General features: G+C 38.6%; 2 protein-coding genes across 3 annotated transcripts in view; one reads left to right on the top strand and one right to left on the bottom strand.

Moving 5' to 3' along the window:
- The window catches only part of LOC135482637 (GON-4-like protein), an 85,246-nt gene that overhangs the window by 45,811 nt on the left and 20,124 nt on the right, over nucleotides 1–19,311 (bottom strand). The gene's annotated exons all lie outside the window — the stretch shown is intronic.
- On the top strand, nucleotides 1,072–18,970 carry LOC135483670 (probable G-protein coupled receptor 139). 2 transcript variants are annotated; one of them, XM_064764669.1, is made up of 2 exons: nucleotides 1,072–1,243; nucleotides 14,185–18,970. In XM_064764669.1, the coding sequence occupies exon 2, from the start codon at nucleotides 14,600–14,602 to the stop codon at nucleotides 15,785–15,787; it is 1,188 nt and encodes a 395-aa protein (XP_064620739.1). In that variant the 5' UTR covers nucleotides 1,072–1,243; nucleotides 14,185–14,599; the 3' UTR covers nucleotides 15,788–18,970. The 2 variants fall into 2 exon arrangements, with proteins under 2 accessions (XP_064620739.1, XP_064620740.1); XM_064764670.1 differs by lacking the exon at nucleotides 1,072–1,243 and adding an exon at nucleotides 8,844–9,115.

Genomic DNA, 19,311 nt, shown 5'->3' with positions numbered 1-19,311 from the left:
AGAGTTCCAACAAACATCAAAGAATATCTCAACTTCTGAGCAGCACTTGATAAATTTCTCTGTATGATCCCCGAATAAATGACTAGGCTACAAAGCTTTGACAGCCTAAGGTACATTTGTTACCTTGGAGGTAGGTAAAAAGGCGGTGATTTCCAGTTGAGCGTTATCATATGATATGTGGAATAACTGATTTAAAGAATTCATCATTAAAAGGTATTTTTGAATAAAGAGTTGACTTGAAATGAAGGAAAACGTTACAGCAGAATATTTCTACACCAAACGGAATATGCCAACTCAACATGCTCAAGCAGTTTCTTGTCAATTGGTGGTCAATTCTTGGTGTCCTAGCCCAGTTGGTCATGACACCTTAATTGGTGCTAGACCGAAGAGATGAAACAGACGAGTAGTCAGAGTGGTGCTCTTTCTGACAGCGTAGGTTTCCTCCTACAATACAAGTTGCCCAATAATGTTTACAGAGTGACATGTAATGTCTTAGTTGATGCTCAGCTTTCAAATCAATAAATATTTCAACAGATGAAGTTTGTCAGAATCCAAGTTGTAACCATGATGAGCACTGCATCAGCTTTTTTAAAATCCTGTAACAAATTTGGCTTGGACACAATCATCCTGTCAGAGATGGTTCTATTTGACCAAAGTAAAACTAAATACTCTAGTTTCACCGATCTAAGACCGTTTCTAAGTATTCAAGAAACGGGTGAGATGCACATGGTCCTTCAATGTCATTCAAAATGTTTACATGGTCATGGTGATGTCATGATCCAGCTTAGCTTTTGTGTTGATTTTGTGGGAATCAATGAAGCGGTCTTACATTAGACGACGAAACTATTTTCAAACAAAATTATCAATACAAGGGATTCATCTTGAAAAGGTGAGTGCAATTTCAATTGTACATACATGTACACCTTTTACACCAGTTATCAATAGAGAAACTGAAATGGGCCGACAACAACAACCAAAACACATTACTAAATGCTCCCCACCTCAACACCACTGGCAACAATCAATGCTCCCATGATAAACACAACTTCAATGATGACAAGCTATCCACAACCTGTCGACTAGAACAAGAGTTAGAAGAGCGGTGGCAAGCACCCCTCATTGACAGCCTCAGGAGAACGTGGGAGAAAACTTGATAACTTAGACAAACTGGGCAATTTGACTTCTATTCATGAATAATGGATAATATCAATAATTTGATATTCAGTTGGATTACAAGAACAAGGTTTGTATGTTTTTTTTTATAGTTCCGTGGTTTCTTTATCCGTGAAAACATGTAAATGTTACATTCATTTTTGATATTATGGGACTGTGATGACCTCTAACATTTTTTACTTCTAATTCTGATTCTAATTTTAAATCATTACTATTTTTATTTCAACACTATAGGCATTATCATGTCCCATTTTGAATTGCTTGAAATATCTCCTGTCAGTTTTTAGTGACTCTATTTCTTCAGTTATTGTGGGACTTCATGCAAAGGTCAGCTAATTGATGAAGTATAATTCCTCCATACCATGTGTGTTTGCGATTTACAACTCTGTGACATCCAAGGTTGGCCAGTTATGATAATACTGTTGGAACTGTTCAGAGAATTTTAGATAGTGATATTTTTTCTTCCAATTTAATGAATCACTAGCCTGCAGCTTGCAGCTGCACAAAAAATTGCTGTAGGCTTGCAAATTCTATTTTGTAGAACCCAACTTAATGCAGGTGTACCTTTTAAACATCCCCAATCCTTTGATAAATTAAGATTTTTTAAAATGTGGCAAACATTTAAATGTACATGTATCCAAATACATTTCTTAGCACATATCAAAACAGGGCAGTAGCTGTATATAGCTATAATATCAATACATTTATGGAAAAGTTTTAAAAAAGGTATAACATACAGTTTGTCATGAGTTCCCAGTGATAAAAACTGATACATTTTAGGTCAAGAATCAAATTGATGTAGGCAAATTTATTTAGCAAAATTTATCATTGAACAAATAAAGTTGAAGGACAATTGCGGATATGGAGACTCTACTAAAATAACTAATAGGGACTGCAACTAATAGGGACTAATGAGAGACTTTGAATATTATGACCTTGAAAAGTGTGTAAATCAAAAACTTGGGAAAAATTGGATGCACTATTAGGTTTCAGGTTGCACTAGAAATGGCCTAAAAGCAAAAGCATTATAGTTGGGGTGTGAGGTGGCCTAAAGAAGGGAACAGAAAGATACAGTTTGATGACAACAAACTGTTAAGTATGCAACCGAATGTTTCGTTTTCTAGGATTCCAATAAAAGGAGTCCAGTCCTCGAATACATTTGCGATCCGTCACAGCAAATCGAGATGCAGGTCGCACAGATGATGAGCCCAATGACACCAGGAGATAATGGAAGAAATTGATGAGCTCAATATTTCACAAAAGGCAGATAACAGTGAATGAACAACCAGTCCGTCTCAACCTGCCAAGCTCAGAGCAACATGCGCCTGGTTTTGCCGTGACAGCTGGTCACAGGATGACTTTTGTATCTGGCTTGCATACAAGAAGTCAAGCCACAACAACCACCAGAGTAAGAACAGTTAACCCCCAAAGTGATCAACCAAGGAAATTAAGGCTTTTTTTCGGATGAAATTTTCCTCCAGAATGGAATGAATTGAAACATGCATACACTCCTTTCAGCACTTTCTCAACTGTCACTGAAATACCCCTGAGATGAAGGAAATAAGATGGTTGACATGTGAATGTTAATCGAAGAAACAACCAGTTTGCTTTAATAGTTCTCCAGGGACCTACATGATACCACCAACATTTATTCAAACATGCAAAGGGGATCACTTCGAGCTATTCTCAAGTTCTTTTACAGGAAATTAACAAACTATTTGAAACCAAAAGCTCTGATAATGCTTTGTAAAAGAGAGAGATGAAACGGACTGTTGCTTAGACACGTTTTCTTTCAAACAAATTAAAAAACATTTTCCTGCACACTGTTCCCATTTCAATTTCTATATTCGATGAAATCCTATTGATATCACCACAGGTTTTCTCCAAATGGCTTCTTTACCTAGCTATCCCCTGGTCCAATTACTGAACTATCATGGTTGCTTAGGCATTGGAGCAGCTGTGAATATTGTTTGATAGATCAAAGAAAGAACTTCCCAAAGGAGAACAACTGGGATTTTCATAATTTTGATCCAAGATTTCAAGTTGATTCAAAGGCCGATATGAATACATAATATTAAGTGGTTCTAAGGAGTATAACTGTGGTGTTATCGTGAGGAGGTGGTAATTAAATCATTCGTACCTCCTGAGGATAGATTTATAACACAAGGACATTTTTGTTAGTTTACTGGACATGCTGGAGAGCAATATGACATATCCTGCGGACAGAGTGACTACATGTATATACTGTTATAAGTTAAGCATGAAACCACTGCTGATATTGACAGATCATATACTGCAAGCCACTCAATTTTTGTGCTAGTTTTATTTTTGCAATTTGTTTGAAAACAGTTACACTTTTGCAAGTCTTATTATGACGGACTGCAAATTTCTTTCAGTTTTCCCAATCAAAATACTATTTTAATTTTCGTGGATTGAGGTTTAATATTAGCAGACCTGCCTACCCGGTCTAAAAAAATTCGTAGGTTCTTTCTAATTTAACCCTTTCACTGCCAGCCTTGCACAAGCCTTTATACCGCCCTGTGCCAGGTTTGCAAGGGTTTTGTAAACCATGCTAGAATGCTCAATTAAGCAATAAAACCGCTGTAATATACCTTATTTTGTAGCTCTTTCATTTCAAACATCAATGGTACCTTTTTACTGAGTGGTAGATGGTGAAACATTCCCCTTGACATAAGAGTATTTCACACTTTCTGCAGTAGCTCTGCTCATCTGCAATTTCGGCAACTTTATCAGTGCCAAGACGCCCATTCCTGGGCTCAGCCATGCTCATTCTGTACGCATGATGACATCACAAACAGGGGTATAGATCGTCTGCTAGTCATAGGAGTGTGGATATTGTCTCCATCTTACATTCTCTTCAAGAAATATGTCAAACGTCGAACGACGGTTTTGGCACTCTACGGATGGGTTTCTAAAAACGTCGAACAATGCTTTTGGCACTCAAAGGGTTAAGTGCATGTAGCTTTATGGTGAACAATGAGGTAAGCACCAACTTTTCAGAAAGAAAAAAGGTGTACAATGTTGGCCTTTGAGTGTACAAAAATGTATTTTCTAAATTTGGGCAAAACTGATGAGTCAAGAATGTACACTCTACAAAGAAATACAGGCATTTTTGGGGAGAATATTGACACATGGTCGTTGAATGTGCCTTCAACATTTTTCCAACCAACTCATCCCCAGTCAAGGACGATGCTCCGTTGATTCCATCAACCTTGGCATGGGCCAGCCGACATTAGCGGCCTAATACTCACATGTAGCCCAGCGACGATAATCTTGGCTCCTTTCCAATCCTTCCGATGTGAGTGAGTATTCAAATGAAATTACAGACCGACTACACAAACAACGAAGCTGGGATTGCATACTTATTATAAGGATTGTTAGAAAGCCAAAGGATAGCAGCTTGGTAATTAACATATAAACATTTATTAATCGTTGGTAAGCATAAGACATTGTAAAACAACATAATAGACATCAGCATTGACTTCACAGTGCATGGACATTGAGCAGACAACACCCTAGTTTGTTCCTGCCAAAAATATCCTGAAGATTGCGCTGTGTAAACAACTGTGTAGTATATAATAAGCCGGTAAGTGCATGCTAACTATCGGAACAAAGCTGTGTCAGTATGGTTGTCCGAATGGGATTTATTGAAAATCATATTGATTGGGCTGGGAAGTCGGGAAGTAACAATAATAAAACACAAAACTGAGTTTTGGAAATCGTATTGGAGACAAGACCACTAATGAATATTCATATGTTGGAGGGTCCAGGCCTATCAATTAGACGAGTGCATGTTTTTAACTCTCAAGTACATATTTGGAGAGGTATTGAAAAAATATTTGTTGTGGCAAGTCTACAGATATAAAGAAATTATTTGATGAAAAAATTAATTTCGAATTTTGATAATTTTGCTAATATTTTGTAATTTTGTGTTTTGAGATTTTTCTGCCAGTTGGCTGAAAAGAGTGGAAATATCAATGTCTGTCTAATTTGTCGATTATCAAAAAATTTCCGTGGTCAACTACCAGTTTATTTTTCACCATTTACTTGCCCGACTGTCCGGAATATCATATCAAAATTTCAGATTCACAACCCCACGCAGTATTTGATGCATCGCGGTCAAACATTGACAATTTAACTGCTAAAAGGCTTAAAAAATCAATGGTGGTCTTGTCTCATTGTTTTGAAAATAAAATCGTATTTTAAGCCTCCAAAGGGGCATACAATGACACGGTTGTATTGTACAACGTAAGATCATGGACTTTCATCATACAAAATACACGAAATCGAACAGGGTAGGCAGGTCTGTATTAGTGAAATCCACAAAGTAAAATGCCTGACAAAATTTGGTTGTTAACAGTATAGACTTATATGATAAAGGGAACTAAGATGGAATTCTTGTTTTGTTACAATAACAAGAATACGAGCCGAAGAAGCAACACATTTCAGATGCCAGCAACTCTGAATTCCTCAGTCGGGAGTTGTAAACTGCGGTCTAACCGTAGAATGCCTGCAGACAACATCTGAATAGGGTGATAAATAAATAATGGCAAGAACCTCACTGAGCGGTGTTCAGAAGAACTGGCTCATGTGTCCTTGATAGAAAGGTGTCTGTAATAGGGAGGCTGTGCGGAGGGTGTAGATTTGATCAATGCTCGCTTATTTTCGGACAAAGTAATTCGGCATTGCATCATTATTGACTTTTATATCTGCAGGCAATATTTCAAATTTCTTTCAGATACCTGTTATTTCATAACGCCTGGGTAAAGTTAAATAACATAATTCTGCAACACTATGTGATATTGGAGATACAAGATATCAAATATCCAATGTTCCCTGGGGCTGGTGTTCAATTCCTGTCCAACAGGTTGATATTATCGTGTTTTAAAGTTGAAGTGACAATTATGTATTTGAGAAAAAAATCAAATCTGCCGATGAAACTCTCCCACACAGAAGTGCTAATCAATCTTCGTAAGAATACTGTCCGAGTGTCACCAGATAGCATGGGTTGATTTTCTCTGGCCTCAGAAAGCTTGAGACACACAAGGGTAGTACAACATGTACAATGGAATATCCCGTAGTGGACACCAATCTTAGCAGGACACTCTCTCTATTAGGGACAGGGATTTTAGTTTCAAATTGGTCATTTTCATTAAATTTTACCTCTCATCAGGACACCACCATTACAAGGACTGCACGTGTGAGTTCCATGGGAGTCTTATATGGAGAGTCTTCTGTATTACAACCCAATATATCTCAAGAAATTCCAAGAAATTCCAATTAAAAGGCAATTTTTGTCAATTTTTACCAAAAGTCCCACAATGAATTTCAAACACAGAAATATGATAATCTTATAATATTTCCATGCGTACATTGTAAAGACGTTATTTGCGGATGTCACCCCAGGATGATAGATGTCACCTTGCATGCTCAAGTGAGAGTTGTCATTATGAACCATGGTCCACGTACACGGTTTACATGTAATTGCAGGAATTCAAATTATTCGTTCTCAAAAGACTCCTCTGTCATACAATACAGAATATATCAGAAACCAATGCTTCACAATCTGATTCTTGACAATGTTAAGGCAACATATAAATGAAGAAAATAGTTACATCTTCATTTTTGCAAAATGCAATGATCGATTGTTAAAAGTGTCAGTTCACCTTTAATACTTCCAAAACAGGTCTAATTTTGACTGTCACATTGTTTTACATTATTAATTGCCTTTATATCTCTATCAGGTTTACATCGAGAGCTTCCAGCCTCAGTAAGATTGAATGATATAAATAATGCCCTAACTAAGCTGCACCGCTGTCCATAAAGTAGTGGAGGAAAAGATTAATGGTTGGTCTAAAGTTATTCACCCAAACTACTATACCATACTATGCCCGAAGGACACTCTTTTTACTGCGGTGGTCTTAGGTTGACAAGTCGACACTAAATCAACCTGAGGATAATCTTTGCGCCTACACATTTGGTCAACTATTATGGCCTTCATTACAGGAGGATTTCCAGTGTGGATTAATGTAGATTTGGGATGGAATTAAAAGATGGCTGCCTGGAGCCCAGAAAGTAGGTCAAACGGAAAGTAGGTCAAGTCATGTTGTCATAAGACATCCACATACCAAGTTTCAACTTTCTAGACTCAATAGTGAACAAACCTGCCACCATTGTTGACGGACGACTGACAAGACATGATGACATAAGCTCCCCCAGGTGAGCTAAAAATGCCCATAATTCAACAACGCTTAAAATCCTACCAGAATTGTGTTCTTAAAAGCTGGTGCTCACCGATGCAATGCGTCAAATCAGTAAATTGATGCCCACTCCTCAATTAAAATGTTCACAAATCATATTTAACTCGGTAACAATGCCATTTAGCTCAGTATCAATGCTATTGAGCTCGGTATCAACATTATTTGGGCGCATCTGTTTCACAAAACTCTAGATGGGCCTTTTGTACAGGTGCCCCAACCGGCTAAAAAACGCAGACGAGACAGTAATATTTTTTACATCTGTCTTGGGCCCTGTTTGAGGATTTCAAGAACAAAGGGACCATACTCCTTGTCTGTTTGATTTTGTTGTTGTTGGCCAATAGACAGTAGAACCCACTAGAAGGAGTGAACAGTCCCCAATCACGGCTCAAAAAGATATCACAAATTGATGAAATAACTACTGCCATTGTTCAATGGATTTATCATTGAAAGCAATCAAACTGCGTCATTTCCAATTGGGGATTGCATATTTTAACCAAATTCAACAACAGTTGGTATCTCTGGATATCTTAGCATCTGTTCTTGTTTGCTGTCCAGTATTACTTTTCATGAGTAATTGAGGAGCCGTGGTCATGTAGTGGCTCAGGTTTCTAGCAGACAAACAGTCAAGAGGGCCCTAGCTGGTTCGATCTCCCACAATAGGCATGAGACATGTCGGTATCTTTGCCTCACATACCCAACTCTACCTAGGTCTAAAGGGCACCATTTGGAAATACTCAGGTAGTCGCTGATTGAGCAGCTCATCCGAGTTCTACTGAAAGGTTTCAGTTCAAACTGGGCAATAAATGTATAGCTCTTTGAGAATGTTGTACACGATCAAGGGCTTAAGAAATTGTATTTATTTATTTCAATGTAACCCCGCACCAGAGCAAACCATAAGATTTTGTAAAGCAGGAAAAAGGCAGAAAAAAATCTGAAGACTAAATGATCATTTATTTGATGACCTATTGCTTAATGTGTTTCTTCAGGCACATGACTGGGTTTTTGTAAAAAGACCTACACCTTTTTTTTTTAAATCTTATTTTATCTAGTTTCTTTGGGAAAGTAAAAACAGAAAACTCCAATGGGAATTGATTGATTTCTAATATATTTTGTATTTTATTGATCCAAAAGACAGAACGTGTGGTGACCATTTTTAAATAGAAGGTGTGTCATAGACCACTCTGCAATACTTGACATATTTATACAAGAGCAAATACAACCTTTTATTATTAAGGAACACCGCGCATTGAAGTATCAGCAGTGTTTAACGACTTACATGTATAGATGGTCTTATCTCCAATAAGACAATTGAACTCAAAATTCAAGTGGCATTTCAGCAAGTTCAACTCTTCAAAGAATTACAACCTGGTATTTCCAGGGTGGGACATTTGTCAAACCGGAAAACACGAGTCAAGCAAATGAGGTTCAGTCAGCAAAATCTCAGGTGCAAATATGGAAAGTTCCTATTGCGGGTTATTTTGGTGATAAAAATCTGGCATGACTTGACTTCATGACTTGCGAAAGACCACAGAATATAAGTAACACGCACCAGGGAAGCAATTTATATGACTACAAGTTATGAACTATATCGACGACTTCTTTTTTTCCAATTATTGAAATTCGTTTTGAAGTAAAGGACAAGCAGTTAAATCCTGGACCTGGTGAGTAAACTACAAACATATTCTCCTGCAAATACTCTAAACTCACTTGTATAAGGTCAGTTGATATAAGGCATAGACACATCTTCCACAGGTATGCAATGCATTCACCACTTTCCTCAGGCAAGAATACAGGACTTTGGCTCGGGAATCGGCCAATCAGCAGACCTGTAAACCCGGCCATCATCCACGCTTCATCAGCTGAAAAAGCATGACAGGCGCCATCTGATTGGTTATTATTTGATTTCATTGGAAGTCCAAAATTTCTTGTTAAAGGGGATATGTAGTCCGGTGAGTGCACTTCAGACAAGCCTAAGAAAAAACCCAAATCATGCCTTTATCTTGTGACAAACCACGCTAAACCATTGAATATGGATTTATTTTGACAAAAAGTAGGGATGCATGCAACAGGGTCCAATTTGAGCAACACCCGATTGGGTCCTCTATTTGTTAAACATTCCTATTAAGAGCAGGAAGCTGTATGACTCCTTATCCCCTTTAAAGAAAGAGGTGAATTGGCTACCTACTCTACTGACAGAGTGGATGAATTGAACCAGATTATACTCATCGAGCCAATTGATATACTCACGTAGAAAGACGACAACTCAGGCAAGAAATGACCGACTGCCACTGACATTATAGAAGTGTATTTAGAATATTCACCAACATTCACCAAATATATGACCCACAAGGTTTCTTCAAACAAGCGAATAACTTTTCAGTTTGTATATAGTACCGTACCTTTTTATAACGATACCCACCCACCTTGCTGAAAGTGTTTTCCCAGCAAGTTATGCTCAAACTATCTGCCAAGGTTCGACTCGCAAAACAATGTACGGTTAGAAATCACTCTAACGAATGATAGTCCTGAGTACTGAATATCTGCAGCTCAGACCAGCAGTTCTACGGAGTCATACAGCTTCCTGCTCTTAAACAAGATGTTTAAGAATTAGAGGGCCAGAGAGTGGACCTTGAATCATGAATGTACAGGCAAAAATGTATTTTGGCAGATACAGTGTTAACAAAAACTGCTAAAAACACTTTTTTATCGGCAGAAATTCCACTTTTTACTGAACTTGCTCAATATATTTGCTCCATATATGGAATCCAAAAACTATTTGATGCTTCGTCAAGTTGGGAGGGAACAAATATTTAAAACTTTTCCCCAAAGTGTTGACTTGACATAACTGATTATCAAAAGATGCAGATATCGTGACCAATACCACAAAATACAAGTCAGAACATCATGAATCTTTAATTTTCAATTCCCTCGGGATATTTATCATCAGGTTATCATAACATTTGAATGTTGACACACCACGGGAATATCACCAAGACATACCACCCAAAATAACGATTTTGAGAAACAAGAAGAATCAATCAGAAAACATTTCTAAGAAATTACTAGTGTTACCTTTGTATCGGGTTTTGTTTACCTGCCGAAGTGGAACTATTGTTGATTAACCAAGAGGTGGAATCAATAGCAGTGACTGACAACATGAAAGTGTTTAAACGATGGATTGCTTCAAGGTTAAGGCACTTGAATGATTGATGATGCAATTATGCAAACAGACCTCATAATCAATCAGAAATATTTTGAATGGATGGCAAGGGTAAATAGGAACATAACAGGCAGTGGGCCAAATCAAAAACCTGTCTGTTATGACAGCATTTCGATCTGGGTGCTCCGCTCCCCCTATCAACCGCGACTCCAGCTACTTTTTTATTCACCAGTCACCATGCAGTCGACTCTCGAATGACACATTGCATCCAAACCGGAATCAAAGCTCATCAGCAGACTATCCATTGCGAGACCTGGAGTACGTCTGGGGCGACTCTTGAACTCCTCACATGTGACATTTTCAATGCACCACCCCTGAAAAATGTGTCCAAAATGCACGCTTGAAATTTGCCTGAGCAAGAGCTGAAAAGCCAGTGGAGATGCGACATCTAGCAAAAGGAAGCTGTTCAAAAGCAGTCCATATGACATGCTCCAAACTTGCAGCATCTAAGAGAAATCAATATTCAACCAGGCCCATCCCAGGTCTGAGGAAAAAGAGGGCCATTTTCTAGAAGTCTCTTGTACAAAAGGGTTAAATCAGCAGGCAATGTTACAAACTGCTGAAAACTAGAGGTACACGAATGATTGATGCTAGCAATTCAATATGCAACAAATTTCATCAGAAACTACAGCTGGGAATATGAAATACAGTTTTAAACTTGTTAAAAAGTGAAATGGCAAGTGCCGTCTTGATCAGCTGAAAATAGGAACATGAGTGCAACAAAGTGATGAAAGATAGATTGCTTCAGCAAAACATGGTTTAGGACTGCAAAATGTGAGATGTAATGGCATGAACTGATCTTGGCAAGCTAATAGAGCTAATCAAGCTAATTGATTTAAGTATCAGTCAGTAACAGGCAACTGATTCACTTAAAACGAAATGTTGCAGACATTCGCATCCTCATTCTAAAATATTGAGATGCCTCATAAAGTTTGGAAAGTGGTCCCATTTCTACCACAGTGGCGAGAGAATGTTCACCAGCAACAAAGAAACATTGTTTATAAGGTAGCTTACGACAGGGTGGAGATTTTGGAACTGTGCTGCATTTTATAGTGCTGCTAATGTACTGCATCATTTTTCAGCACTATACAGCACTACACTACTAATATACGGAGGTACTCTTATTACTGATTGAGTCAATTATTCAAACAGATTTCTTAAACTGTCTAAAACCTACACCCACATCCAGTTTTGATGATACGGTAAGTGCCATCTATCACCATTAAGGTCCCCTAAAGCTGTCAGGTCAGTGCCAAAACTGTTCAGCAATTAAGAGATCTCTTTGAGTTTGAAAAAACACCTTCCCAGCACAATGACCAGGGGGAAGAGACATCCTGAATATCATGTTATTTTAGGATTTACTTCTTCCATGTTATGACAGGCCTTGGGTTGAAGTCTTGATCTAACCAAGATTGATTCTCTTTCTGTATTTGCTCTTGCTTGGCCAAATCATTCTCAATGAAATACGACTCTTGTGGGTGAACTCGTATGAAGTGTTTTTGTGTGCTACAACATTGGGCCATCAATTGGCCAGCGGGAAGAGACTTCCTGTATACTCTTGTTTCTTAAGGATTCACTTCTTTCATGTTATGACAGGCCTGCCTTGGGTAGAAGTCTTGATCTAACCAATATTGATTCTCCTTTCGTATTCACTCTAGCCTGGATGAATCATTCTCCAAGGAGTATGACCTTCTCAGGACTTGTGAGTGTTTCTGTGTGCTACTATACTTCGGCATCAATTGGTATATTGACCAGGTGACTGTTTTCGCCCAGGAAGAGAAATCCAAATTTTTTCCCACTTGAACACGTATAAACAATAAACAAAGTTTTCCAAGAATTTTTTTCCAAAAAATATTTTCAGAAGTGTTTTTCATCACTGGCAAACGACCAATCAATTAAATGGAAATACAAAGTGCAAAACCCCTTTGAGACAAACCTAACAGCACCACAGACGAAATGTTGTAACAGGCATTCCCCATCTTAAACAGCTGACTTGATTTCTTCTATCTCATGATATTAGGTCCATTAGGTTCAACACACTCAAGAGAAACACAAGCAATAAGTAAAGTCTATTGATTCTAGCATTCCAAGAGCTGATTGATGACTCGATGACGGACGATTGTCTAGCGAAGGAGACTTTGTTCCTCTCGTTCACATCACGTGAAGGAGACTTTGTTCACATCACGAGTGGACAAGGAAACAGACCTGTTTAACTCGAGATGACACTCAAGAGAGATAAAAGATGGAACATGGACAGAGCACTTTCGCCGCAAATGTCAATATTAGCAAGGGAAAGTGTAATGAAAAAGATTAGTTACAAGTATGCTTTTTTGTTGTTATGTTGCTTAAATGGGAATAGGCTCCGAATAAGATAAGCGATATTTTTCTTAAGGAATGTGGACTGTCTATCCATGGGAAATTCAAGGAGACGAAACTAAAAGTCTCTTTTTTTATATGGAGTCGAGAGCATGTGACTGAGAAAAGTGTGCTTTGAAAATAATTGGGCTAGTTAAAGTGATAGGAGGAAACCAGAGACCCCGGAGGAAACCATGTTTAACAGTAACACTATCGAGAGTGTCACCCTTTCTATGAAACGTGAGCTCTTTATAATCAAGGCCTTTCATGTAGGAGAAGAACAATTAATACTTCTTTACAGCTTGAGCCAACTTTGAAATGTGAGCAATAAAATGTAATGATTCTTCAAGCTAGAGAGGCAGTCGACTATTCTTTAGAAGTGTACATGTCGAAGAAACCAATGGTCACCTTGGGAGCGACAATTATGGTGAAATATTGAAAGCTTACTCTTGACTCTTCCATTCCGAGGTCAAATTGAAATGCATGAGATGACCAATTGGGGACATTCACCATTTAAAGGCAGCTAGGGTTTATTTGTGTATCTTGTTTATTGAAGTAAATTCGCAATTCTTTTGATGAAAGGTAAAAATTACCCATTATTTGTAAGCAGACAAAAGGTGTACATACCCCCTTCGTCCAAGCAAGAAGGGGGTATGTACCCCCTGCTAGCAGAGCAACGTTCAAAATAGACCAACGAGGAATTGTCCTTTCTAGATCCCTATCAAAAACATTGTAAAGGAAAATCATCACAAACAGAAAGAAGAAACAGGTGAAGCATTTGCCACAAAACCCCATAAACAGTCAGTGGCAAAGAATTCATAACTACAGTGGAACCTCCCTTAGCGGACACCTCTCTATAAAGGAGAACCTCTCCATTAAGGACACTACTTTTGGTCCCAAATAGGTTGTTTCCATTCAACTTGACCTCCCTAATCAGGACATCTCTCTTTTAAGGACAGCACTTGTCAATCCCGAGGGTGTCCTTGACCTTAATAGAGAGGTTCTACTGTATAATTAAGATATCTAAGTGAGTCTGCCGTCTTTTTCAGGAGCCCATGCAATCCAACAAATCGAAGATCAAATGGAATATTATTTATGTTCAATTTAAGATGTTTTGTATTGCTACCTCACACATCTCTGACATTTTTTCTTCAGATCCCACTTTGAAGTTCAGAGATACCTGACATGCCGACATCCACATTCACACAGAGGAAGTGAGAAGTCAAAACATTCCGCGAAACAAAACTGAAGAAGTCTGAAGTGTTAAAAAAGGAATACTCTACAAACAGGACCACACACTTCAGTGCGAATTGAAATTTTTGCAATATTTTTCCAAGAAAACATTCGGAAATATAAACAACTTGTGAATTTGTACATCCTTCAGTAAACTGAACCAAGTGGTTTTAACTTACTAAAGAATGTGTGAATGAATTGAAACGGATATCAAAAAAGATTTTGAAGCATCATTACGGACATTCAAATGCGAAGTGACTTATCAAAACTTAATATCTGACAACTGGGCATAACCCTTTCTTTAGTCATAGAGGTCGAATGATTGAACTTTGCTACAATGAAGGTGGTGGATTATTTCATGTGTTTGGCTGCATCCTGCGCCATTGGATACCCTTCAACAGTGACTTCAAATGGAACAAATATCAGTCAAAATGGCACGGACACTCGGCCAGTTCCTCCTGGCATTCCCTTAAGGTGCCGAGCTGTCAACAGCATGCACGAATGCCTCTTACTGTTCCCGAAATACAACGCAGCTAATGACGCCTTTATTTATGGCCTGCCATTGGTCATCATGGTGGGAACAATCGGAAATGTTCTAAGTCTGATTGTGTTTTCGCGATGGCAGATGCGCCAAACTGCGACCTACTTCTACATGGCGGTACTGGCGGTCGCAGATCTCTTAGTACTGTACATAAGTGCATTCCGTTTATGGATCACAAAACTATCGGGCTTCGACGTAATGGCCACAACTAATGCCGCCTGCAAAACATTTAGTTTTCTCCCGCAGTGGTGCACGCATTTTTCCGCCTGGATTTTAGTGGCCATGACGGTTGATCGTTTCATTGCCGTGAATATGCCTTTGAAAGCAATCGTATACAGCACATTACCAAAGGCACGCATCACTGTCATCGTCATAGCCATAATCCTCATTCTATTCGACATGCAAGTGCTGTGGAAATTAGAGCTGACTGAGAGAGGATGTGTTCCGAATGATGACGACTGGTACGAAATGTTCCCCTGGTTAGATATGGCATTGTACTCATTCGTCCCATTCCTTGTTCTCGCTATTTTCAACACCATCATCGCCAAGGACATGATCCATGCTAGGGCAACCCAACAGGCCCTACAGGGCAAGAAAAATGACCAACACATCCACAGTTTCGGAAGTAAAGTGAACATTCAAGTTACGTCCATGTTGCTTTTCGTCACAACCGCATTTTTGTGTTTCACGTTGCCGATCTGCATCTTATTCATCATTCGGACAGTGGAGTTTAGTACACACTCTATTGAAGGTGCAATAGACTACATAGTCATGGACGCTGCGACAAGACTTCTCATGTATCTCAACCACAGCTGCAACTTCTTCCTCTATTGTCTCGTGGGGAGGAAATTCCGCATGTCGTTAGCGGCAATGTGTTGTTCCAAGAAGCGCCGTCAGACATCTGTTATGGGCTCGGCAATGACGCAGAGTTCTAGAATGCGTTTTTCTTCCTCATCATCCCAGAGATACAGTGTGAATGCATGACAAGAAGCCCTCCTCTTATAACAACCGTAGGGAATAAGTTTTGCCACAAGCAGAAGACAATTCCCAAAAGCACAACCCCACAGAATCAGTCTCTCGCAACAGGGAAATTTTAAAGGTCGTAAGCCGTTCGTTAAGTATTGGAAATTTTTTATTGAATTTGAACATTTTAAATCGTGTAAATCGGTATGTATAATACGAATTTCAACAAAACCATTGTGTAGACAGATATACAAATACAAGAAGTACCGAGATTCAGCAAATTTGTATGAACAATAACTACACAACAGCATTGTGTTTAACTGCATTTTAATTTTCCTGGACCAACAGTTGTTACGAACGGCGTACCCCTTTGAGGCTTCCCAGGTTGATGTGCTAAGACTTTTGCAAGAAAGAAAATTTAAATTACGGCTTTTCCGTGGAGGCACAATTTTAATTTCAAATTAAATTTAAAACTGCTGATATTTCCGAAATGACTGATGAGGTTAAAAACAGAGCTTTCACAAAATGTTTGAATGACATTTATAGATCACTTTGATGGAATTTTTGTGGTATGCTCGTTTAATAGCTACAACAAAGGAGTTTGCTCGCTTAAGCTACAAGTTCAAGCCAAATGAAGAAGAGTTGCAATCATGTGCTTTGGTGGAATGATAGGTTGCAGTCTTATCCATTCTGCACACCTACATGTATCAAAATTTTGAAATTTGACTCCAGTTTTGAATTATTTGCTAATCAATGTTTTTGTAAATCTAATTAGGCTCATAACTGTGAGACTACGATAAAATTAAAACAAATTTAAAGGTGTGTAGCGTAGGTGGTATGATGAGCTGTCATCCCACCAAATTGTGTTACATAATCCCCATTTGTATGGCGGAAACTTGCAAAAAGATCTCATGTCATTCAAATCTTTTGTGCAAGCAATGGTTTGAAAATAGCCGGCCGCTTTGGAAATATCAGCAATTCTAGATTTCGCATGCTACAGAGGATGACGAGACCTAAAATCATGAAATTATTGATGAACTTGGGTGTCGCAAGAAGCTGATACCTAACAAAAGTGTTGTACGCTTGTTGGAAAACTTATTCTCCTGGTACGAGAGAAGAGGAGGACTTTTACTATTCTGTTCTATTGTTATGTTATTTTACTACTCCAGCCATTTCAACAATGTTGATATAACACGCTTGCACACAGACAGGACCCAAGTTTTTTTTCATTAGTTAGTCGACCATGGATGGGCCTTTCTAATTCTCCTCACATTTCACAAAGAGAGAAACTGAAGAAGATTTGGGTTATCTTCTAATTGACACCAGGATATTGATTCATGACAACACGATCTGTGCTGCTAGCCTGATATTGATAATCAAGTTGTTCCAAGTCAAACCTACCGTGATATTACTTCAGTTGATATCAAATACCCAGTCCAACAGCCCCAAATTCCCATCCTCCCACGAAGCCTTTCGTGCCTAAAAACACTCAATCAAAAATTACTTCGAGTTTATTTTAGAAATGATCCAAAGACCTGCTGAAGGGATGTTGAAGAGTCGTCTTAAATACATGTGATAAGTAAAAGAGGCCTGTTTATCTCATTGTGACAGTCTGCTAAATAGTTACAACACTATGACACAGAGGCATACACAAACTATATTTATCTGCACAAGAAGAAAGGACTTTTTTGCAACTGCTGATCCAATTACTGGCATGGCTGCTAGCAAACTCTTGATAAAAATACACTCGAGCATCCAATAGAACTTTTTACCAAACAGACCGAGAGATGCACATTGCGCGGTGGCGCCAGGATTTCTATCAGCGTAGATGAGAATGGCCCGAAATAAAAAATGTGAGCAAAGTTTTATCACTGTCTAGTTTTAACCATGTCACAACCAGTATAAGTGACATTCCTAGATGTAGGTTCGGTTTTGTTTAGTTGACTCTGGCGTCATTTGCAGCAATGACATGACATTATTCATTCTGCAATACATCGAAGTACATCGCCACGTTAGTGTTTCAGCTAAAGCAGATTAGCAGGGCGCTGCGCCCTCTCTCACCAGGGAGTGCCCTTTTGCCCTTTTTTCAAAAAGACAACACCCTGACTTTAAGATTAAAAAACCCACCTAATAAAAGGCATAAATGTGTTTAGAAATGCAGAATTGGCTCCATAAAATCTCTTTCGTACCATAAAAACTATAAAAATTGTTGATCTTTCAATTGAAAGCAGAAATTGCCACGATGAAAAAATCTTTGGCTGAAAATTGCTCCTGCTTTTTCAGAGTCCGAATTTGTCCTGCCTTTTTGAAATACTGGCTGAAACAATACACATGACATCATCGGACGAGTATTTCAGACCATCATAGCGTGCGTCCTGATCCTCTGAACTGAAAGAATGGTCAGTCACAGTAAACTGTTTTTTGGATGTCTAATGTTTGCAACAGCATCATTTTTACAAATCTGTTGACCAGCTGGTAGTGTTAGCTGGCGTTACAAGAGCTGATGGATAACGTTGCCACCCATGCCAAGTACGCTACATCAACTATTGGTTAGCGTTGTTTTTTCTTCTTCCAGAAATTTCCGCCTTGTGTTACACCATTCACTGAAAATGTCAGGCTATCGCTGATGTGATGCCGCTTGCATTGCTTATGTTCTCTGGCACAGTGTGAGGGGATGAATTGTCCAGGCATTAATTATCTAGGGATTATCAACAGGGACGAATAGCCCTTGAGGATGAATAGTCCAGGGATGAAGAGTCCTAGGGGAGGAATAGTTCTCCGGCAAATAGTCCACAGACAAGTTTTCTGGGAACAAATTGTCCTCATGGGTAAATGATAGCCATTACTTTGGTATTATTTCCAAGTTTCTGTATTGAGGCTGATACATCAATCCACCCAAGTACATAAACTGTTAGCATAATAATGTTAGCTTACTTTTACTGGTGCATCTCAGGACCATCATACGAGACCTAGGGAACTATTCCATATTGATGGATGTCATTTGTGACGACCCTCAAATTTTCAAACCAATCACAACCAACCAGATAAGTTCTTTAATGAATGTTATGGCACAAACCACTAAGCACTTTAATCAACTTTAGGTTAGATAGATATATTATTATATATTATATGGGGTCCATTTTCTGCTTACTATATTTTTGTATCACTTGCTTGAATTTATGTTAACAACTTCTTCTTAAATAAAGATAAGCTGATATCACACAACCTTTGCCGTTTGATATTAATCAAGCACAAGCAGTCCACAGTCAACTTCACATAAATAATGGCACTGTGACTTTTAGATATTTCATACAGAAAATGCAGCAGTTGAACAAAGTGTTTTTTTCACCGAAAACCTCAAAGTCCAAAGAACAGTAGAACCTCCCTAAAAAGGACACCCCCGGGACTGTCATATGCTGTCCTTAATAGAGAGGTGTCCAGATAAGAGAGGTTAAATTGAATGGAAACAGCCAATTTGGAACCAAAACTAGTGTCCTTCAGAGTCCTCCGTATTAAGGACACCCTCCCTGGGTGTACTTAATACA

Source organism: Lineus longissimus, chromosome 2 (assembly GCF_910592395.1).
Source record: "Lineus longissimus chromosome 2, tnLinLong1.2, whole genome shotgun sequence".
Lineage (NCBI taxonomy): Eukaryota > Metazoa > Nemertea > Pilidiophora > Heteronemertea > Lineidae > Lineus > Lineus longissimus.
Note: the sequence above shows the minus strand (reverse complement) of the source record. Positions and strands in the feature narration are given on the sequence as shown.

Excerpts from the sequence above, each read along its gene's own strand:
- LOC135483670 (XM_064764669.1), top strand. The coding sequence starts at position 14,600 with ATGAAGGTGGTGGATTATTTCATGTGTTTGGCTGCATCCTGCGCCATT.